Source organism: Corvus cornix, chromosome 15 (assembly GCF_000738735.6).
Source record: "Corvus cornix cornix isolate S_Up_H32 chromosome 15, ASM73873v5, whole genome shotgun sequence".
Classification (NCBI taxonomy): domain Eukaryota; kingdom Metazoa; phylum Chordata; class Aves; order Passeriformes; family Corvidae; genus Corvus; species Corvus cornix.
The window spans coordinates 2,818,437-2,841,278 of record NC_046345.1 but is presented as its reverse complement, the minus strand read 5'-3'; the positions used below and the strand labels follow the sequence as shown (position 1 = coordinate 2,841,278).

Sequence of the window (22,842 nt, the reverse complement as noted above, 5' to 3'; positions counted from 1 at the left end):
CCTCTCGCGAGACGGTGGCGCTGAGGCGGGCGCACGTGCGCGCGCGGTGAGGGACCGGGACCCGCCGCGGCCCGAGGGGCCTCCGGTAACACCGACACTGCCCCCGGGTCCCCCCGCCCCGCTCCGCTCAGCCCCCGCCTGCCGGCTCCCACACCCGCCCGCTCTCTCTCCTGCGGAGCCGCGGCGCTGCCGCCCCTCGCAGGGATCCCCCCCGGTGCTTGTACCTGAGCATCCTCCCGGCGCCCTCCTTTCCGTCAGCCCCGGCACCGCCCCGTCCTGCGAGCCCGCCCCTCCTCAGGTACCCGAACCGCATCCCCTCAGCTCCCCCCATCCCCTCGGCTCCCCCCCATCCCCTCAGCTCAGCTCCCCCAGTCCCCCCAGTTCCGTCCCCAGCTCCCACCGTGTCCGTGATCCCCACCATGCCTGGTGTCCCAGCACCCTTCCCCCGACCTGCCCTCACTTTTGCCCCCTGACCACCCAGCACCCTCCTGCGCCTATTTGAGGTCTTCCTGAGCACCCCAACATCCTCACCCGCACTGTGACCATCTACCGCCTGTCCTTGTCCTCCTACCCTGAACCCACCATCTCTGGAACTTTCCCTCAGCATTCCTCACTGCCAACACAGCTTGTACAGCAACCGAAGCTTCCTCACACATATCCTGTTTGTTCCCATCTTCCTGGGGATTTCTTGTGTGTTCCAAACTCTTTCCTTGTTGACTTCTGTCTTCTAAGTCCCTTGCTTGAAAACGTGTGTGTAAACCGCTGTTAAATCCATTAGGGAGTTGAGTTCGCTTTCCTTGCTTTATGCTCTTTGGTTTTGTTTTTTTTCCCAGTGTTCTTGGATCAGCTTGTGACTCTTCAAGCACTGATTTAAATGACCTCTTTTCTTTGCTAATATGCGTGAGGTACCTGCCCCCAGTGCCCCCGCTGTTCATGTGCCATTGATTTAACATGATACTTCACGTTGTGCTTAACCCAGTGTGTTCTGCAATTCCCTGTGGGTTTCTGAAAGGTCTTTCTTCATTTTCTTCTCCCTGGTCGCTCATGCTCTTTTGACACTTTCACCTATTTCCTCGGGGATTGTTGTTGAGTTGGGATGTGACTGACTGAAACGCAGACCTTGGGTCCTCATTCTTTCACTGTGTGACCTCCAGGCTTGTGACATGGCCACAGATGTCGCTGAGCCGGTGGTCCCTGACTGCAGAGGGGACGGCAGGAGCGGTGCCAGGTCAGACGCCGATTACCCCCTCCGGGTCCTCTACTGCGGAGGCAAGTGCTGAGAGCTTTCTGGGTGTGAAGGGACTGGGAGCAGAGATCTCTTCCTGCAGGAAGTCAGTAAAGCCATTAGCTCAGAAAAGGGCTCTGAGCATTAGTATGACAGTAAGAAATGGAACACATAAAATTAATTGTTGTACTGTGTTTAGAAGTATTCTTTGCTCGTTACATTTGTAGTTATGGGGGTGAAATTTAAAGGGAATCTTGACAGTTGTGTTTTTAGATAGGAATGTCATTTTGCTTCAGGCTGGAATACAGTTGCAGGGGATTAAGAAATAGCCCTATTGTGTCTGAAAGTCTGCAAGGTAGGTTTGGGTGCTTGTGGGGCTGAGCCCCTCTTTGGAATGTTGGCAGTTCTTGGAAAAAAAGAAGCTGACCAAACCATGTGGTATTTTGTTAGGTGTATCTTTTCCCTCAGGTAGAAGTGCTGTTTTGTTCTGTAGCTTTTCCCAACGTTGGGCATCTCCTCCCTTTCCCTCAGTGCCTGGCAGCTCTTGCTATGAAGGTTTTATCATAATGCAGAGCATGTAAGCACAGGTCTAATGAGAGAGGATTTAAAATGTGGAGTGGCAACAATAAAGTCGTTTTTGAGTCAGTGTGTGGTTATAACCAGAAGTTATATAAGAAATCATCCCTGACTTTAAAACACCATTTGGAATTTAATTACTAAGGCTGTAAGTAAAAATGTAAAAAGTAAAAAATTCCTTTTGTAATCTGTTCTTTTTTTCCCCTTCTTTCTCCAGTCTGTTCGTTGCCAACAGAGGTGAGTTATTTTTTTGTTGTCCAAATTTCCTTCTGTCCTATTATGCCCTGTTTTGGTATATTTGTGACATATTTTGTCATTCCTCCACTGACACATTGATATGGCTTTTCTCTAGTACTGTGAATACATGCCTGATGTGACTAAATGCAGACAATGGTTAGAAAAGAATTTTCCAGATGAGTTTGCAAAACTTACAGTAGGTAAGAGTCTTTTCTATTTTCTAGCTGATCTGTGCCCTTGGACGTATTTAGAAATATTTGAGCTTGTCCAGTTGTTATCTCTTTCCTTTTCCTGCTGTATCATGTGAAAGTTAATGCTTTGGATGCTGTGAAATACGTTTTATAATGTCGGGAAACACTAAATAATCAATGTGTGGTTTCATTAATAATATTTGAGCTTTCTTAAGGTTTCTACCATAAACAGTCATCCATGCACTTGTTTTCCATCAAAGTTAGTTTATTGGATTTTATGTCTGTCCAGTCTACAGTGGATGGCTGGAGGCAAAGTCATTAATTATGGGGAACTTACTTGTTTGCATTTGGAATTTCAGTAGTAACATTATCATTAGTTTCTGTCTCTGTGCAAGAGCCTTTATTGAAGTGGTCACTGTGTCTTTGAGCTAAGGCTTTTCTGGAGTCTAATTTGCATAAATACTGTATTGAAGATGTAACATGCATCAGTCAAGGGGCTGCTGCACTTCAGCATAGTTTACTGATTTATCATAATACCACTTTACCTTACTTTCTGTTCTTGTAAGGCTGTGGTGTCTGACCACTAACTTTGTTCTTCTTTTTTTTCCCCTCACTGCTTTCTGATGCACATAAGAAAATTCACCTAAACAGGAAGCTGGGGTTGGAGAAGGCCAAGGAAATGTGGGAGGAGGAGAAGAAGAGGAGAAGAAGAAGCAAAAGAGAGGCAAGGTCTAAATAGTTGATTGTGGTACTGATTTAAACGCACTTTGGGGCATCCCTTTCTCACCTGCTGGTCTGGACCAGGGCACGAATTCCTTGCATCTTGGTGGTTAGCTCTGCACAGAACATAGGGAATATCTTCCTCCCTGTGGCAGCAGAGTTAGCTCTGTGACCTGTGCCAGTGGAAATGTTGGACAGGAGAGACAGGCAGGGAAAAGGGGACCTGCATCCTGTGCCTCATTGTTCCTGTCACTGCTGCCACTCTCAGTCAGGGAGCAGTTCTTCCCAACCTGAAATCAGCTGGCATTTCTCCCGGAATGCTCTGCCCTGTTGAGCAGCATTTTATGGGTTGCTTGTGGAGTGGAACAAAGGCTGCTTCCCTCTGTTAATGCCTCATGACTCTGCTTTTGCCTTTGTTCTTTCCACCTCTCTGTATTCACGGAACAGGATTTGGTTTTATGCTTTTAAATCTATTACCTGCGTCTCCATTAACAGCTGTGTCTCTTCCCAGCAGTAGTAGTGAAAAACATTTTCAAAACCCAACGTTGGAAGATACAAAGTTATGTGGAACAATTTAAACACAGTTTTATCTTCGATTGTTGGAGTTCTTTCTGCTGAATTAATTAACATACTTTCCACCATAAATCAGAGTGCTGAAGCTGTTAATATGCATTTGCCTGTGCAGTGTCAGGTTGTGTGCAGTGCTCCAGAAATTATGGTTAATACCCAGTAAGATCCATGTTTTATGCCACATATATTTTTGTTTTATTTTTGTATCTTGGCAACGAGTTTAATTTGCCTTCTCAGTAGGCAATGTGTAGTGACAACAGGATTTCATGTTCTGTAACTTGGATGCTTTTTCCAGAGATTTCAGGACATTTTCTTTCAACATTAATTTGTTGTGAGGGGTGGTATGATTAGTTTTCAGTCTGGTTTTTGGTTCTAAAATAATAGTGTTTAAAATATTTTGTGATTTTCTCCTAGAATCCAAATCTTCATGAAAGAGTATGGTGTTAAGTAGGATGGTGTAAGAGTGACCATAAAAATGTGAGGGAAAACAAGCACAAACTTAGTAAGACACTTACTGAAGAAAATTTAAGGCAGAAATTTACTGTCTTAAAATTACCAGACGCCAGTTTATAATAAAACAGAATTGAAAGTGCTGCGTGTTAGAAACAGAAACAATCACAGGGGTTGGTTTACTTGTCATAAATTCTTTAGGTTTTCATGCTGAGAAGGCTCAGAAACATGAAACTTTGGTTACCCTGGAATAACTTGATGACTGTACACAAAGTCAGCCGAGATCTTAATCTGGCTTGAAGAATCCTAATGAGGGGAATGTATCTTTTGCATGCTTTACTCCAACTCATAAATGCCTGATACAGGGAGTGTTCCCACAGGCTGGCCTAGAAATAGGCTGTAGGAAAGGTGGTGTTAGATGCTGTGGAATTGGGCTGCTGTGGCTGGCTGCTGTCAGAGGTGTGGGGTTTGCTGCTGGCTCACATATCCCTGTGTGGTTCACTCTGGGGTTGTGCACAGGTATCCAGACCTTGATCTGCTGTTTAACCCAGCAGCCTGAGGAAAACAAGACCTTGTGGCCTCAGGAAATGGGCACGAGCAGCTTGCTTTACCTCAGACACAAACCCTGAGGATGTTAAAATACTTGGGGAAAACATCAAAGAAAAATTTATTTCTAGGATTACACCAAGGAACGATGTAAATGTAGACCGAACACAGTAATTAGTAAAGTGTGGGGAAAAGCCCTTTTTTCCTGATTGTAGTGGGGGTCTGCTGTTCAACCTGTGCTTGAATGCACATTTGACATGTATGTGTTGTTATTTCCCATAATACTTTGATGACACGGGATCTTTCTTAAATAATACTAAACCTGAGACAATGTGCAAAATATATTTTTGTTTACCAACAGTGTTGGGGAGGTAACAGTTTCTTTGTTTATAGGGACGAAATCTGACCTTGTGGGCTTTTTTCTTTGATGAACTATGGCATCATTTAACTAATCATGTAACCTTATGCTCTGTTTTAAAGGTGGAAGAGGTCAGATAAAACAGAAGAAGAAGACTGTACCACAGAAAGTTACGATAGCTAAAATTCCCAGAGCAAAGAAAAAATATGTCACGAGAGTGTGTGGCCTCGCAACGTTTGGTGAGTTTGGGTTTTCCTGGTATTGGGTGTGCCTGCCTTTAACCTCATGATATTTCTTCTGGTTGTATTCCATTGAGAAATCTGCTGCCAGCTGTGTGAGGTGGAAGTCCTGAGGTGCTTTTAGCAGTTCCAAAGCATGCCAAAGGTACACTGACTTCTCACAGGGATAAATTATTAAGGTAGTTATTGCCATGTTTTTTCAAACAAATAGGGCTACAGGTATTTTGAAACAGGGCGCAGACCCACGTCAACAGAACGTGTAGAGGACGTTCAGCACTTTCTACCTTGAAGCATTTGTACGTCTGTTGATGTTTTGGATGTAAACAACAGGCTTGGCTTTCAATGGAAACTCTAGCAAAGTTTCAACTGTAAAACGCCACTGCTTTTTCAACAGTTAAGATTTTGGCTTTAAACTTGAGAAAATATTTTTATGACAACAACTGTATTTAAATTGTTCGTTTTCCCCTTGGCAGAAATCGATCTTAAGGAAGCACAAAGGTTTTTTGCTCAGAAATTTTCCTGCGGTGCCTCAGTAACAGGAGAAGATGAAATCATCATTCAGGGGGACTTTACAGATGACATTATTGATGTAATCCAGGAGAAGTGGCCTGAGGTAATAAACCCTTTCTTCTGTCAGGAAGACACACACTTTTCCACACTAGCCTGTGACTTTCCAATGACTTTGGAAAAGGGTTTCATCTTTGGCAGCACAGAGTGGTGCTTAAAAGTAAGAGCATGTTTTTGCATTCCCACCCTGCAGTGAGGGAAGCATGTCAGAATAAATCCAGCTGTCAAATATCTGTGGCTTCTTTGTGACCATTTCTTAGCAGTGAGTGTCTAAATACTCTTACCTTGCTATCCTATTTTTCAACACCTCTTAAAATATCGCAAAATTAAAGCAAACAAACCCAAACCCCACACATTTGTGCTTCAGAAGAAGAGATCAGCTAGTGTGAGTTGGGCTGAAATTTAAGGCTGAGAGCTGTAATTGCAGGGGCTTTCTCTGACTCTCCCTTGTCCTGGCATTTCCCAAGTGGAATTCTTTATGGTTTAACTCCATAGGCCTGTCTTTATTCACAGTCCTGCAGGCTCAGCTGTGTCCTGCAAGCACACGTCACTCATGTAGAATTTACAGCAGGGAATCTGGAATGGTGCTGTTCACTTCTGCCACACTTCACTACATTTACAGGGGTGCACGTTGAAGGAGGCATGTAAAAAGAAAATACTTAATTTGCTGTGTTTTGGATTTTTCTCCCTAGGTGGATGATGACAGTATTGAAGATCTTGGAGAAGTCAAGAAGTGATAGTGAAAGATTACCTTTATTTAATTATATGGTTATAAATGATATAGCAAAAGTGAGGCTTCTAAATCCATTTGCTCTGCAGTGAAACTGTGGAGAACCCGTATCCTTGGCATTCTCACTGTTCTGTATAGGCTGCTTGTTTTTTTGTTTTGGGTTTTTTTTGTGATATTTGCCAAAGTTAAATTGGGGTTCTACCATGCTTAAGCATGAAGTAGATTTAAATAAAATTACTGTTCCTCACTGAATAGTTTTTGAGGTTTTTTACATCTACTTTCCTTTAACTATCTTACAGGAAAACAAGAATTTATGGCATTAAAATATTGATTTTCATCTGCTGTCCTTTCTGCTGAGCTTAAGTGAATAAGGCATGTGGCTGATGTAGACAATTTTACCTCTCATTTACCTGCAGAGAATTTTAGAAATTAGAATGGAACATTCTAGAGGTTTGTTAACAATGAAAGGACAGTGAATCCTGGAGTGGTCACACAGTTGGGCTGAAGTGATCATCCTACATCCCTGCCAGCTGAATTATTTTATTGGCTGGAAACACTGAGAAATACGTGAATATGACTTAGAAATTTATCCTATTTTCATAATTCCAAAGATCTCCAACCCTGCTGGGCTTCTAGGTGAGGCAATTGTAGTGGCTTTATGCTTTTGTCGTGCTGCTCATTCAGGAACACAAATTAATAGTGAGCACTGTTCCACAGGCCATGTTAGCAGTGGGGTGGGGTGCCAGCTCTGCTCTCTGTACTCCCACAAACAGCCTCGAGCATCGATTTAGTGCTTTTTGTTGCACTGCTCTATTTAATAACACTAAATGCAAAATCCTGGAAGTGAAGTCCTGTCACTGCAGAGCCTCTGTGAGCTGAAAGCCAAGGGGGTGATGTGTCAGATGCCCTGTTCTCTTCCTGTAAAGTTGCTTTTTTCAGTGATTTCTGTTTATAAACCGTGGGTGTATGTGGAGAGGTAACTCTATCCCTATAGCTGGAAATCTGGAGTAGTGTATCTCGAGAAATGACTGCGTCTGTAGTCCTCCTATTTAACACTGGACAGGGAAGTTGCCTCCAACACGTAACATCCTGCCGGGTTCTTACTCATCCCCTATCAACCACGTTATTCATCATCACATTTTTTCTGGCAGCTCCAGCCCTGCCCGCAGAGCTCCGGGTGAGGCGGCCGCGGGACTCGAACCTGTGGCTGAGGGCCTCGAACCGGCGGCCCCAGGACTCGAACCCGCGGGCCCTTCGCTGCGGGGGGCGGAGCTTCCACCAACGGCGGGCGGGGCCGGGCGGCGGCGGTGGGTTGGGGCGGGCGGGGGTAACGGGCGGGGACGGGGGGGCACGGGAAGCCCCCGGGCTTAGGAAGAGCCTTCCCAGCCGGGCGGGACAGCGGGGAGGTGCTGCAGGCCTGCCCGGGAAGGGGGGCCGCTCCCGGGGGAGGTACCTCAGGGCCCCCCTCAGGCCTGCGGGAGGCCGCAGGGCCGCCCCCGCCCCGCTCCGGCGCAACGCCGCTTGTGCTCCCTCAGGGTCGGCGGGTAACGGGGCTGCTGAACGCGGGAGCCTCCATGCTGAACGTGACATCCTTGAAGCGTTCCCGGTTCCACTAATGCCTGGCAGCGCTCTGGCCCCCAGTCCCCTATGAGTTCATCGCTGCTGCGTTCTGCTTCTCCCCAGGTAAAACATGAAAGCGCCGCTAGCAATCAGCTCTCTTTGGTTGGAGGGTACTCATTGTGCTGCTGGCGGTTTGAGTCATGGACCACAGGTGGTACCACCTTGTCATGCAAAGGGCTTCAGTCAAGGGCCACAGGTTGTACCACGAGCATAAGGAACTTTTTGAAATGGTTTCTATTTATAATAGAAACATAACTCTACTGAAATAAAAGCCTCGAGTTTATTATGAGATAATTTGTCACTTCCTTGTGTTGAAATGCATTCCTGTCTCACCTTTTGTAGGCATTTAGCCCAGATTGCAAGAACAGCATCATTAGGAGACAGAGACAAGAACTCAAGCTTTTAATTGCAGAACTGAAAGATCGTGACAAGGAGCTCAATGACATGGTGGCAGTGCATGAGAGACACATTCAGGCCTGGGAAGATGATCGCCAAAAAATACTGACTTTAGCAGAACGATGCAGCTTATTAACCAGTAAGTGTTGTGATGTAAAGAAGAAGATCTTGGTCTTAAAAGTATATTCAGCTGCTTTGACCCTTCAATAACAGTTTTGCATCGTATAAGGGACCATTTCCTACCCATCAGCCTTTAAATCTTATTGTCTGTTTCTGAGATCTAAACTTCCACACTGGTGCTGAAGTGATCTGATTTTGAAGGGGGGTGTGATGATCAGATAACTCTTTCTCGTCTGAATGTGTAAATTGCTTCTGTGAATTCTTTAAAAAATAATCTGATTAAATAAATGTCGGGGAAGAGAAAAATTTGCAACTTGATGGCGAGTTACAGAGCCCTGTGCCCTGAGGTTCTGCTGCACGGCTCTGAACAAACACAAACCACCCAGTGAAACACCTGGTGGCTCTGAACAGTCTCAGCACAGAGCTCACCACACAGGTTCCTGCTCCATCTGACCTGGGTAGCCAGGGAATCCTCCTTCAGAGTGTGCAACACAAGCATCCAGTTCTGAATTGTGTGATTTTAAAACACTGGGTTAAATGATTTCTGAGATTTAAGAAGTTGCATGACAGCCTCTGAGCTGTTTTCTCACAGATAACTTTGTCTCCTTCCTTTGCAGATGAGCTGAACGAGAGAAATGCAATTATAAAATCACTGACCAAAAAGTTGAAGTTGTTAGAATCCCAGCATAATGACAGTAAGACAACACTTGAAAACACACAACAGAAGTTTAAAGAGCTCACCCAAAAAGTATCAGATTCATCTGTTCACTGCCAGGCTCTGGAGGTAGGGACTGAGTAATGATCTGATTTTGCAGTCTATGCATGTACAGGATGCCTGTGATGAACTGTAACATTCCAAAACTGAGACATGCAGGGTATTAAGACCCTTGATCACAAGCTGATTGGGGAATAATTCTTACTCCAGTCCTCTTTTCTTCAGTTTGCTCAGGATCCTGCATAACCATTCATGATGTTTAAATAACATGGATGCATTTACTGGAAAAAAACAGTAACTTTCAATCACTGAAGTAATAGCTGACACTTATTTCTGTTCACTAGGAGAAAAATCTGAGTCTCCACTGCTCAGTTTTGGAACTGTCTGCTAAGACAGGCCAGCTGCAAGCAAGGGAACAGGAGCTTCTCACTATGCTTCAGCTGAAGGTAGTGTCTGTAACATCTGTCATCTCATGGGCACTAAATGTGGTCAAACTGCAGTGCAGCTGTTGCTGACTGTGCCATGAGGCTTCTGTCACTGGTGATCTCACTCATGGTTAATTCTTAAGCTGGTTTGAGAAGGGAAAAGTAGTCAGCAATAAACTGGTTTATTTTCATAAACAAGCTTGTTTCCAAGCTTTAATTCTAGGGGTTTTTTTTCCCCAAAAGCTCAGAAGGAAGTCTGTGCATCTCTTTAACTGCTGCAGAAAGATGTACTGTTGTTTTGTCAAAACCCACCCATAACATAAAAAATAAGAATTCATTCTGTTTTCTATTTCAGGACAAGGCCTTAATTGAAACAACTGATCAGATTACTGAGGTTACATCCAAGTTTAAGACACTGGAAGATGCACTGCATGCAGCAAAGCTGGAGGAATTCAGTCGCAACAGAAAACAGCAAGACCTCAATCTGACCCTGAGCGATGTCATGTTTCAAGTGAATAAGATTAAAGGTAAATGTTTATACTGGGCACCTAATTTAGTGTAGGCCAGCATGACTCCTTTTCACTCTGGGAAATGCTACACTTTGTTTTACAGATGTCCTCTCTGAAAAGATGAAAGAAAGCAGCAAGCACCAGGAGGAAATCAGTCACCTGAAACAAGAAAATGGCTGCTTGAGGAGTGAGCTGATGCTGGCAGGTAAGGGTGGGCAGTTGGCCTTTCATGCCTTGGCTTTCAACAGCTCAGAGGCTTCTAGGCAGCAGTTCACCGATATCTGTGAAGGAGGCAGCTTGGTACCTACCTTCCTTGCAGTTTAATAAAAGTATATCCCTTGTGTGCCATTCTTCTATGGAAGCAATATCTGGGGCTTCTGCAGGGACACTTTATAAAATCTTGTGAAAGCAGAAAGTTCACCAAAGTGATTACATGGCAGGGAGTAAGTGGCTTGGGGGATTCTCTCCTGAAAATTTTGAGACTTTCTCTTCTCTGTTGCTTTCTTTAGCTGATGGGTTTGGTTTAGGCTGGTTTAATATGCAGACCTTGGTAAACTGCATCTTGCGCTCCGTAATACCTTTGGTTTTGGATGGAAGAACATCTGGTGCTGCAGTGGATAGAAAAGGTCACTGCAATATTCTTGGGGACAGCCACAGAGACCTTGAAAGATTAGGTGGCCAAAGGTGTCCCCTGCTGGAAAATTTCCTTGCCTATCACTTCTAGTCTGCTATTACCTTTGCCAGACATTGATCCCATGTCTCATTATTTTAAAACCAATAGAATTGGGAGTTGTTTCTCAACGCTTCCCTGTACATGCATGAATTAGAATTAATTAACTGAATTTCCTTTATCCTTGCCTCTTTTTTTTCCCCTTTTCCCTTTCCCTTTTCTATTTCCTTTCCTTTCTGAAAATGTTAAATAAATCAGCCAATGAAACACAGTATTGCTGCTAGTAAAATGAAGTCAGGTGCTGAGGAAAAGCCCAAGGAAAACACTTGATTTTTTAGTTTTCTTGTGGGTTTTGTGCTCTTTTTATCTGGAGGAGAAACAGATCCTGTTGATCTTAAGAAAATGCTTTTGTTTTGTTTCAGTACCACCTTCTACTGCTACAGACACAGCATTAGCAATGCACTTGCTTTGTATCTATTCACCTGAAGTAACTGAAACAATTATTATGTTTTGAAACAGTGGAGGAAGCACAGCGAAAGGACCAACTTTATCAGTTTGCCAAGTCCAAGCAAGTGCGGATTGAAAAACAATTGTCCAGTTTGCAACAGGTACAGCCCTGATTGTGTTTCTGCTCTGAGGTTAGAGAAGCATTTTCAGTAACATCAGACCTGCGTGGAACAGTGTAAAGAAGTTAGATCTGATTATTATTAATTAAGGGAAAAAAAAAAGTCTGTTTGTGCCTTGCTGGGATCCCTGTAGAATGTTGATTTGTTTCGTTTGGGGTTAAGCTGAAAAGCCCGTGGTGCTTGCTGGGAAGTCAAGTGAAGGGCAGCAGAATTGGGATTGCACACCTGCCCAAGGTGAACTCAGCAGTGTAAGGGACATGGTGTCCTGGCAGATTTGTTTTTCAAGACTTAAACCCTGTGTGTTCACCTGCTCTCAGTTGAGGTTCTCAAGGCATGTTCCACTTTTTAAACAGTAAATAATTGATGGGTAGTTACCTTCTCCATTAGCTTCACAAAAAATCCCCTGCAGTGAAAGCCAAATCCCATGATCATCATCCATGTTACATTCTGTAACTGTGGACAACATAATAACAACATGAATTAAGTATCAGATAACAGTAATGGTATTTTATTTATGGTTCAGTGTGGTTCCATCTTAGAAGAATAGTCCAGTCTCCTAATAGAAATCCTGTTTATTGCTGCAAAATGTTATTTTCCTAAATACATACAGAGATGTCCTCTTGGATTTGGAAGTCTTTGTCAACAGTTTGACTACAGGCATTGGTTTAGAAAAACATTTCCAGGATGTTTTTGGAAGACAGGCACTGTGGTACTGCCTGATGATGATGTTCCTGCACCCAGACATTTACTAATGCCCCTCACGGTCTCTAACAGGTCTGTGTAAAACAGCAGCAGGACTTACACTTCCTTCATGTCAACTTGGATAGCTCTCAGGATTCCAGGAAAAAGCATGAAAAGGCAGCAAGTGGAAGGAGGTAAAGATATTTTTAATTTTTTTTTCTTAAATAGTTTATCCTCAAAGAGAGACTTCACTGTTCAGCCTTAACTAACATCCTAACAGAGGTGTGTGCTGGGTCAGGATGGCTTTGCTGGACTCAACCACAAACATCCAGTGAAGCTGTCAAGTACCTTGTTTTTTATTTGGTTGAGAGAGGCCGTGAACATCAGTCACAGACCAAGTATTGTAGCAGGCCAGACATCTCATGATTTTTTTAGAAAATGAAGTAGTCTGGTGGTAGGAGTGTTAATCTGACTCCCTACTACTTTTGTTTAAAAAGCTAAGTTTATTTTAGGATGTAAACTTAGAGAATTGGTGCACACCCTGGAGGTTCAGACAGAATCACCACACTGTATAAAACATGAAGCAACTCTCAGACTGATTTGAAAAGTAACAGCCGGATCTGGGCAGATTTTCTGTGGGGTTTTGGCAGGATACAGTTGCCTGGTGATGTGTGAGCTGCTGCAGAACCGTGGCAGCAGCCTCTGTTCTGTAGAGCTTTAGGAGTGCACTTGGGGATGCTCTTTACCTGCAGCGTTTCTGACTTGTTTTTGTCGTGCCGTTGTAGCACAGGGGCCACATTCTCTGCCTCTGAAAGCCCCAGCGAGACAGACATGGGTAGGACTGAGGGCAGCCACAGGATGTGCGAGGAGTGTGGAACTGCACCAGTTCCAGCAAGTAGGGTAAAACCCACCCCTGAGATGTGTGAAGTAGATAATAGACAGTTACAGAATGCTTCAGACTTGGAGGAAACTACCTCAGCGTTCTTAAAGCGGTGTCAAAAAGTTGTGAAAGGCTTGGCTGTCCCTGCGGAAGAAGGAGAAAAGCAGGATGTTGCATCAAGCTTTGATGAGCTAGACAGTGAAAAATTTCATGAGGCAAACAACACAAGGCCATTGAGAAACAGGGAAATTGGAGAGAATGGAGTGAAAAGCAGAGACCGACAAACCTTTGAGGTGTCTTTGCCTTCATATGATCATTGGCTTAACATAAGATCTCATGTAGATTTGCAAAGCACTTTGATCCAGAACATCACATCTGACAAAAGTGATAATGGAAAGAAAACCTGGGAAGAGAGATCTGAAATTGAGTCTGGCCAAGAAAGCAGAGACGCTCCTGTGACTTGCAAGTCTGAATCTGATTCCTGTATTAATAACTTAATTGTAAATGAAGATGAGCGATGGAAGCCACTATCAGATCTGGAATGGCTGGAGATTTTCAAACCCAAAAAGAGAGATGGAAATGCACGCTGTGGAAAAGATTACAGCTGTTTTGAGACTGCAAAAGAGATTAAATGTACCTGCTCAAAAAGGTTATGAGTTTGTTGCCTTTAAGAAATAAGTATAAGCTAGAGTTATGTAGAAATTTAGGAGTATAAGCTCTTGATATTATCTCAAGCTATGTATAAAGTAACTGCTGGTTTAAATTTAGTCTATCAACTTGAAAAGTAACAAATTTAAAATAAAAATAGCTCTTAAAGTATCATGATTCTATTTTTATGCATTTATTTTTCCTTATCTCTTGTCCTCAAGAGCTGTGTGGGCAGGAGAAGCCGCAATACCATATAACTTAGGCAAATAAACTAATTGAGAAAATCTTAGGATTTTTTGAAATCCCGGGTGTTGCTTGTAACTCTGATGGGTCAGATACGTTCTGACCAGAGCTGGACTTGTACCATGATGTTTCTGTGAGGCAAGAAACAGATCCAGGTTTTGTGTGATGCTTTAGTGACTGTGTTACTTCTATTGAGAAATCACACCTTGGCTGGGCAAGAATGTAGGACACAGCTCTAAGCACAGGCTGCTGCCTCTGTCAGGGCAAGAAATGAGATGGCAAGATTTACAGGACAGCAATCTGTCCACCATCCAGTTCATGGGACTCTATCCCTCTGTCTGTGCTGTGGGAGGAAGAGGACAGGTGGTTGGGGACAAGCAAAATGAGGTTTCTAATGCTGAGAAGTGTCAGAAGAAGACTCAGGTGCCTCAGTGGTGTTGGAATGTCTCAGAGATAAAAATGCTGCTCAGAAGTAGCTTTGTGCCTGCACAAGCAAAGGCATTCAGAGCTGGGGCTTGCTCTGGATTTGTTCTGTTGGTTCCTCTATTTCCTTTCAAAAAATTGATTTGCCAGCTCTATTTTAGAAGGATTTCTGAAGTTTCACAGTGATTTCATAGCTGCCTTTTAGCCAGAGGAGGAGCCTTCCAGCTGGTGGTTTGACAAGCACAGTAAATGAACAGCTGTTTAAACCTGCTAACAGTGTTTGCCAGCAAGTCTGCCCAGCATCCAAACAGATAAATGTTTTGGAATGGAAAGATCTGATGTATGGATGCTTTCATTCTGTGTGGCTTTTGAAATAGAAATATTGTAGAAATCCTTCCTGCAGTGAGACAAACCTGTTCAGGAACAAGGTGAATGGGCAGCCACTGAAAAAGAATGCTGGCCTGGCACATTCCCACGTGCCTTAGCTGAGCTTCACACACCCGTGTGGGCTCTCTCTAGTTTCCACTGGCTATAAATCATTGTAAAGACTCCACTCCCCTTCTGTCTACCCTGAGCTTTCTTCTTTACTCCCCCCGCAGCACCAATGACACACTGCCATCCCTCCAAATCCCTTTTGAGGCTGGATCATGAAAGCTGCTTTCACTTTTTGTCTTGTCCTATTTGTCTTGTCCTTCAGTGAATTTTAAAAGAAAATGGACAAATTTAAGCTGGGCAGTGCAGCTAGAAAAGATATCCTCTAGTTGGGGGGGCTGTGCTACCCACTGGGGATTTGCTGCTGAGCTATCCAGTTTTCTTGATGCCCACATTTGGTCCTGGGGCCCTGCTAATTGGAGATGGATTGACTCAGTGCAAATCCCTGACTGTCTGCTCTCCAGCCTCTGCAGACTCGGATTTGCCAGGCAATAAATCCTCGCCCCTAAATGGGAGGAAGGCAGGAGCGTTGCTTCTGTGAGGGATTAATGGCAGAGACCAAACACAGCGTTCCTCCTGGGACTTGAATCTGGATCCTCCAGTTTTCCATTGCTGCTTTCATAGTGCTGATGATGTAGTTTGTGTTTAGGGAAGGGTGCTGGCACCTCCCTGTCAGCCCAGCAAATATTTTTGCCATGAGTTCCTGAATTCTGGAGCAGCCAACAAGGAGGCTGTTAACAGTCAAATACCTTCCCCAACAGCAAAGGGGATTGTGAAATCCCCAAGTGCAGGAATCATTTCTGTGTGTTCTGACTTGGTGACTTCATTTATGTTGGGCCAACGTTTGCTGCCTTTGGATTTTTATCTCAATTCTCATTTTAAAGATGGAGCATCAGCAGGTACTTGTTGAGTCTGCTCGGGCTGGACTAAGCCACCCATTCCTGAGCCATTTCTCTGCCTCAAAATCAAACCAGTTTCCCCTTCCTTTCCAACCTGTGTGTTTTCCAGGACAGGCCATGCTCATCTCATGTCCTCACATCCCTGTTCCAGGCTGCTTGTTCCCTCACGTCTCCACAGAACCTTTCCTTGTCACAAACACAGCCATGAGCTTTTCTCTCCTAAAAGAGAGTCTGTTTTATCCCAGTGTTTTATGGGAGAAGTGAAATGGTACACAGCAGACACTCATGAGCTGGCAACTCTCATGAGGGCTTTTTCCTAGATTGAATGTCAGTTAAAAATACATTTATTTTTAACAGTCTTGCCCGGTATGGAATGCACTGTTACACCAAAATAAGTATCTAAAGAATATCTAACGAAATGTTGTCAATTCAAAGATGATATTTTCTTTGAAATATACTTTTTTTTCCCATTATTTGCCTATCCAGGCAGGGCTAGCACTCTGCTTCTGTTATGTTCCGAAGTTGATGAATGTGGTTTGCTCCTGTATTTAAAAATAAATAAACCCAAGCCTCTTTGGGAAAGCTCTCCTGTGATCTCTGAAGTAAGATGATGACTGTGAAATTCCCTTGAAAGGTACACCTGCAAATATTAATTTGCCTAATGGTTGATTGAAACCAAAAAGGGAGTTGGGTGTGAGGGAAGAGGGAGTAGCAGAGTGTTGGGAAGAATGAAGTATTGCCTTTCATGTGCTCTTTGCAGGGTTAAGTGCACACTCAAGCACATGGTCCTGGAGCTGGCTGAGACTGGTTGAATGTCAAGCCCTTGTCCTCAGAGGATGAAACCGATGTAGGGAAGCTGTAAAGCATGGGAATGCTCTGAGGAACAGGATAACCTCCCAAGCTTCTTGGTTTCCTTGGCTCAGGGCCCACAGTTATTTATGTTGTGCCATGATTTTCCCTTGAAAGTTTAAGAAGGATGGTGATACTGTTTCTGCCAATGTCTTAACTTTTTTTAACAGTGAAGAAAATCTGGATCTGAATTCCTACCACTTGGCTTCTCCCCATTTGACATCCACTCAGAAGAGTGACATGACTCAAAATTCCGGGAAATCCTCTGGTGAAGACTCCCCTCTGGACATCAGTGACCTGGCAGTGACTAAACCAACAAACAGATGCTGCATGAACACAGTCAGTATCTCATTGCACAATGTCCTTGACTGATTTTAAGGGGAATTATGACTGGTGGTAGGAATGCAAATGTCTCCCAGCATGGAAGAACTGGGGACTCAAATGATGAGACAGCAGGCTTAAGGAAAAGGTGGTAACATATTTTTTAAAAACAACTCCTTGTTGTCTCAATATGCCTTTGACAGCATAAGTATAAATGAGTTTTTAAAAAATAATTATTTTTTGGTTTTGGAATGAAAAGCTTGAGGAAAATGGATGCTGGCTAATTGGTAATTCCACTAAATATCTGAGTACATGTGGATGCAGTTATCAGAAGCTGTTGGACATGTTTCTTTCCTGTTCTGCTTGGTCTTCGCTCTTTCTCATGTCTTTATTCTCTCCTTTATCCCTGAAGTACCTCTCTTGTGTGAGCTCCATATACAGGCATGTGGAAATCTGTTAAAAAATGTCAGGAGGAAGGAGCTCTGTGTTAATCAGAAGCACCAGCAGTTAGGCAGTGTCTGTTACATTGCAGTATTTTGAACAGAAACATTTCAAAATCAAAATGCTAGTTCTTGGTGCTTTATAATTCTTTTGAATACTCCAAAAAAAGATCCCTCCATAACTCTGGCTCCTCTCTGTGTCCCCCAGGATACCAGTTCCCTGTTCTGGAAGCTGGAGCGCTTGCTGGCCCAGTCCCGACAGATGCTTACTGATCTGGAGCTCAGCCTTCTCCACACCAGCCCCTCCTGCATTCCCAACACCAACAACATGAATAAGGTACAGATTGCTCTCCCAGGACTCAGGTCAGGTGCTCAGGAATACTGATTGGGAACATCCTTTCCCTTATGCTTGGCTTGCACTGCATTAGCAAAGCATGAGGAGGATATTGGTTATGAAAAGACAGTTCCTGCATGCCTTAGTGCTTGAATTTTTTATAGGATTCTGTATGGCTGCTCAAGGTCATGACAGGATTTGACTTCTGCATGTGTCTAAACAGATGGAAGGCAGAAATCATTTTGGGGCAAGCTGTAGGAGGTCTAAAAAAAGTGAACACTGATTCTTTCTCCCTTAAAGAAAATGAGATGGTTTCTCAGGCTCAGCACACACTCACTGCTCTGCTGTCCCAGAGACTCACAGTCAGAACTAGTTTATTATTATATTCATGGAAAGGAGGGCAGTATAGGGAATAGGTGGTATATAGGATACTTTTGGATAAGGATTTAAACCAGAAGCTCAGCTTAAATAAATTTAGAGCTTTTGTGGGTTAATAGTTTTAGCTCCTTCATTGCAGGGGTCAGGGTCAGAGAATATATACAGTGGTCAAAGAAAAGAACCTGTATGTAGCTGTCACGGCAGTTTATTTTATGAGCACAAGTGCTGATAAAGTTCCTGGTGAGTATTTGGGCAGTAGAAGTAATCAGAGAAAGGGTCACTTGTTTGGTGGATAAATATCCATAAGAATTTCTGCCTTGTTTGACAAGGACATTGTACCTTTTGTCCCTAGAAATGAGTAAACTTGTGCTGGTGTATATCCCAAAGGGAGGATTTAGGCTTCTGCGTTCAGAGCAGTGCTGAACCCTCATCTTCATCCTCACATGTATCACCTCCCTCTATAAAGTTGCACTCCTTTTAGCCTTAGATGAACTTGACCAGAACAACGTTACTGTAAGGAACAGACAAAGCCATTTTTATAACATTCAGCACCATAAAACCTTCGCTGTGCTGGGCCTGAGTGTAAAGGTTGTGTGCCAGCGTTTGCATAAACTGAAAGGATATTTTGTTCAGAAGTTCCTCTGCAGGATTTCATTCAGTGGCAAAGACAGCAGCAGTTTAGTCTTCTGCAAAGACTCCTGAGTAGGAGGATTCCTGAAAAGCTCCCTGCAACACAGTGCTTGCTTGTGGCTCTTGCCCAGCCCCATCAGCTGTCTGGCTCCTGCTCACTGCTTGGCACGTCATAGCTCAGCTACTCTGGCTGCCCATGACTCTGCTTTATAATCTGATGCTGCATTTTTGAGCTTGGAAATTGGCTTCTCCTTCAGCACGGGTGCTTTAGTGGATAGAAAATGAAGCAGGCTCGTGTGTAGTGGCGGGAGCAGATCCTGAGCCACATCTGTGGAACTTTGATCTGCTTTCAGAGCGGATCTGGGCAAAAACTCGTCAAGCGTGTTCGAGTTAATCTATGCAGGCCAACTAACCTGTGCTTAAAACCAGGCTTACCTGGGGCTGTTTTAAACTGAGCTTTAGAACATAATACATATTAAAAAACAGCCTTTAGAATTTCATCAGGAAGAATTTGTACATGTTGGATTCTGTGCCCTGCTTGGGGGAGGGAGGAGAAGAGGGAATTAAGAAGTGCATCCCTGCTGCTCACCATCTTGAACCTGGCAGCTCTGGAAATTTTATTCTCTGAGTCCTTTGATTTCCATGTAGTTTTTTTACATTACAATGGAAACAACAGAGCTTGCAGAAACTCTTCACAGAAGCCAGTTATCTGCTGCAGAAGAAAGAGATGCTAAGCTTCTTTTTTTTCTCTGTGATGTTCCGTGAGCATGAAGGTGTTTTCAGCTTCATCTTTTATTGTTTGCTTCCCTCTATATAAATGCATCTGCAATATTAATACACTTTATAGATTTCTGAGGTGGGCCTGGCACAGGATTCGAAGTGCATTTCCAATAAAACTCTTGTGATTACTGTAACAGCAAACAGATATTAAGGCAGCAAGTAGTTCCTTTAGTCAAATAATTAAACTTTTCTCAAGCATGTTCCTCATCCTCAGGGCAGTCAGATCTCACAGCTTCATTCCCCAGTACCTGCACCCTCCTTACTGTAGTTAAAACCCTTCTGTGTGTTACAGATAACAGGATCTAGGATGTGAACATTGTTGAATGAGAGATTGGGAAGTTTTTTCCAGTGCCAAGGCCAAGGGCTGTTTTAGGATACTGTTCCTGGGCTCAGAGCCCCAGAAGTAGAATGTATTGAATAGAGCTGTTTCAGAATATCCAAAGCAGCCTTACCCACAGCAGATTGTTTTTTTCTTTTTGAATCAGGAAATTTCTCACTCTCTGATTATTTGTTCTCCTATTGTGGATTGGATGCTTGCGATAGGCACCACCTTGTCTGGTTCTGAGGACAAAAGTGTAACCAGATATGGTCAAAATCCTGAAGACCACATGAAACTGAATAAGAACCAGCAACAATGAGGAGAAAAACTGGCAAAAAAGAAGAAGTCTTCCAGTGCTGACACAACCTGAGCTCATGCCTGCAAAGGGAGGTTATCCCACAGCCAGCTGGGCTGTGACACTCTGTGGCACCGGGTTTCTCATGTGGATCAGCCTCAATCCAGTGGGGAGCTGGTGCTCAGTTCTCTGTTGGATATTCCAGCTGCAGTCCCTGAGCTGTTTGTGCCCTGTGGAGCCAAACCTGCTGTGCCCTGGGGAGTCTGGGTGGTTTGCAGCACCCTCGTGTTCTGCTGGTTCTGCATTAAGCCTGGAGACACTGAGTCTTCTCTCAAAACCCGTCGGATCTGCGGAGTGCAGCTGATGGAGCTCTTGGAGGAGATGGATGCTGAGTAGCTGGAATGCCAAACCTGACTCTGCTGTAATGTTCCTGTGCACAGAGAGAGCTCTTCTTTTCCTAAAAAGAGCCCTGAGGTAAAAGCAGCCGGAGGTTTTATAGGCTGAAGCCAGCACTGTGACTTGCATGCTGAAACCACTGATGGTACAAAGCTTCAGGAGCAAATCCCCAAAAGTGCTGAGCCCCGTGCTGAGGCAGCAGAGTGGTGAGAGCACGCTGAGCCTACAGAAATAATCACATTTGCCTCAAGTGAGAAAGAGCCAGTGGAACAAACACACCACAATCCACTGTGGATCCATGACAAGAATGAGGGACTCTGCGAGGCACTGGCTAATGTGTAATTCTCATTTTCTTTGTGTGTTAAAAGGGACTGAATCACTGTGATCAGTTAGATCTGAAGCAGAGCAGGTCCAGAAATAACTAAACATTTGTGGAATTTCATATACAGAATTGATTTTGGTTGTGTTTGTTTGGTTTTAAATTGCTTTGAAACTCATTTGAAGGCAGGTGCACTGACAAACATTAGGGTAATTTCCTCCCTAGCTGCCAGTGATTTAGCCATTCTCATCAGTCAGTTGTTTTGCCTCTAGAGAGAGGTTGGGTGGGAGGGAGTTGAAGAACTCAGGAGGAAAGCAGTGAGTAAAAGGCTATATTCAGTTTTGGACGCAGCAGCATGTGCCACTGCTCATAAATGGTGACTCAGTGGCTGGCCTGGGGCACAAAGATCACTCCTTTCCTCAAAGCCAACTGGAAAGGTTTTATTTCCCAACACTCCGGTGGTGGCCCTGAGACTGTTGTCTTTCTGTGAAGTACTTTGTTTACCTTTTCCTCTTTATATTTTTACTCTATGTTCTTACTCTGTTTGCAGTGTGAAAATGTGTGTAGTAAATTGACATACGTGTGATTGCATCAGATATTTCAGAGGAAATGTTCCTGCTTTTTAATAAAAATCTTTTCATTTTCTGCAGAGGAAGAAGTTGTTTCCAACACAGAAGTAATTCTGAGGACTGAGGATCATCAACCCAGCAGCTACAATGGAAAGTTACCTCATTTTTTTCCATGGTCCTCCTGAGTGTTTGAAAGACTCACAAGTGGCACGAAGATGTGACTCTGCGGGAATGTATTTTATCTTGAAATAAAACACAGAATTATGCCAAGATTAACAAAGCTATTTTTATAGCTGAGAGCTCAGGTTAAACACTAGCTTGTTTTTTAAGAATCTGAAGTGTGTAATTGTTACAACATAGGAACTATTTTTCTTTTTTTTTATGGTGGCTCTGAAATATTTATAGAGTATGACACAGCCAAGCTTTTTGTTCTGGATTTCTTGCCTTGTAGAGAGAGATGAATAATGTTTATAGGAAGTTCCCAATTAGTGTTGTAAGCAGGAATGCCACTGATGTTGCTGAAATGGGAGAGCTGTCACCCACAAGGTGGGCAGAACAACTTTCCGCGCTCAGGAGCTGGTTCTTCCAGCAAAAGTTTATCAGATCAGGTGTGTATGGCCTCTGTTTGCAGTGCAGAGCAGTAGCCAAGTATGATGTCACCTTTTTTTAGCATTTAAACTGGATTTATCTTTGCTGATTGGACAATCATGCTGTTACCACAATTTGAACTTATTTTTTAACTAAGAGATCAAAGAAGCTAATAAAGGTGATGCTTTGCTGTGTCTTTCTTGCCCACTGAACACATTTAGCACTGAATTTCTGACACTTCTCAGCACAGCACAAGTGGGCTGCTCAGTCCCGTGCAGGTTGGGAGCACTTTGGGACACCAGTGCCCCTCCCACAGCCCTGTGCCAGTGTTTTTCCTGCTCGAGGGCAGCCAAAGGTGGGAGTCTCTGCTCCATCCACTGCCACCAATTATTGCAGAGAAACACAACACTCCGTGGATTCCCCTCGTTAACTCTTTCATTTCATGTTCTGTTTTCTCTTTAATTACCCCAGTGACAGCCTTTCCTCTGGGTATTAATGCCCTAGAATGCCCAGCCAGTTCTGATCAGAGCTGGTCTTCTCCAGACTCTTTCCCTGCCTGCTCGCCAGTGTTACCCACAGAGGGAAGGAAGCTCAGCTGCTCCAGCTGTTTCCAAGTTTCCTCAAGCCTTTACAGTGCATTTATTCCTCTACCTGAACAGAACCTTCTCAGGCTCCATCCTCACCATCTCCTGCTGTGGCCATGACACAAATTCCCCTAAAAAAGCCAATGATAACAATGCTGTGATGCTCACCCTGAAGCCATCCAGCAGCTACACAGAGAAATTGGTGTAGCATCCAAGCAGGAGCTGCACCGATTTAAATGTGTTTGAGGTTACTGGATGAACTCATTGAGTTTAAACCCCTTGAGAGTTTAAAATGATGGCTTTAAAATCAATATAGAAAACTGAGCTCAAGCGATGCATCAAGG

At 43.8% G+C, this 22,842-nt stretch overlaps 2 protein-coding genes across 6 annotated transcripts; both read left to right on the top strand.

The window, feature by feature from the left end:
- Window position 1: 1 nt before the first annotated feature.
- DENR (density regulated re-initiation and release factor) lies at window positions 2–6,661 on the top strand. 2 transcript variants are annotated; one of them, XM_039561061.1, is made up of 8 exons: window positions 2–298; window positions 1,155–1,269; window positions 2,019–2,038; window positions 2,154–2,238; window positions 2,864–2,953; window positions 4,996–5,112; window positions 5,586–5,725; window positions 6,372–6,661. In XM_039561061.1, exons 2-8 carry the CDS (start codon window positions 1,164–1,166, stop codon window positions 6,414–6,416), a joined length of 603 nt encoding a protein of 200 aa, XP_039416995.1. In that variant the 5' UTR covers window positions 2–298; window positions 1,155–1,163; the 3' UTR covers window positions 6,417–6,661. The 2 variants fall into 2 exon arrangements, with proteins under 2 accessions (XP_039416995.1, XP_039416994.1); XM_039561060.1 differs by having other exon boundaries at window positions 4–85.
- A 1,090-nt stretch (window positions 6,662–7,751) lies between these two features.
- Window positions 7,752–22,109, top strand: CCDC62 (coiled-coil domain containing 62). 4 transcript variants are annotated; one of them, XR_002045173.3, is made up of 12 exons: window positions 7,752–8,092; window positions 8,372–8,564; window positions 9,163–9,329; window positions 9,605–9,706; window positions 10,041–10,212; window positions 10,298–10,399; window positions 11,384–11,472; window positions 12,265–12,365; window positions 16,716–16,884; window positions 17,515–17,643; window positions 19,914–20,516; window positions 21,408–22,109. XR_002045173.3 is itself a non-coding variant. In XM_010398369.4 (11 exons), the coding sequence occupies exons 1-11, from the start codon at window positions 8,057–8,059 to the stop codon at window positions 21,435–21,437; spliced, it is 1,290 nt and encodes a 429-aa protein (XP_010396671.3). In that variant the 5' UTR covers window positions 7,752–8,056; the 3' UTR covers window positions 21,438–22,109. The 4 variants fall into 4 exon arrangements, 3 of the variants coding, with proteins under 3 accessions (XP_010396671.3, XP_010396668.3, XP_010396669.3); XM_010398369.4 differs by lacking the exon at window positions 19,914–20,516; XM_010398366.4 differs by lacking the exons at window positions 16,716–16,884; window positions 17,515–17,643; window positions 19,914–20,516; window positions 21,408–22,109 and adding an exon at window positions 12,957–13,873.
- Window positions 22,110–22,842: the final 733 nt, after the last annotated feature.

Bases quoted from the DNA above. Each gene is read 5' to 3' on its own strand.
- DENR (XM_039561061.1), top strand. From the start codon at position 1,164: ATGGCCACAGATGTCGCTGAGCCGGTGGTCCCTGACTGCAGAGGGGAC. The intron at 2,239-2,863 runs GTAAGAGTCTTT...GATGCACATAAG, and splicing joins GTTTGCAAAACTTACAGTAG to AAAATTCACCTAAACAGGAA. The intron at 2,954-4,995 runs GCAAGGTCTAAA...TCTGTTTTAAAG, and splicing joins GAAGAAGAAGCAAAAGAGAG to GTGGAAGAGGTCAGATAAAA.
- CCDC62 (XM_010398366.4), top strand. From the start codon at position 8,057: ATGAGTTCATCGCTGCTGCGTTCTGCTTCTCCCCAG. The intron at 8,093-8,371 runs GTAAAACATGAA...CACCTTTTGTAG, and splicing joins TGCGTTCTGCTTCTCCCCAG to GCATTTAGCCCAGATTGCAA. The intron at 8,565-9,162 runs GTAAGTGTTGTG...CTTCCTTTGCAG, and splicing joins ACGATGCAGCTTATTAACCA to ATGAGCTGAACGAGAGAAAT.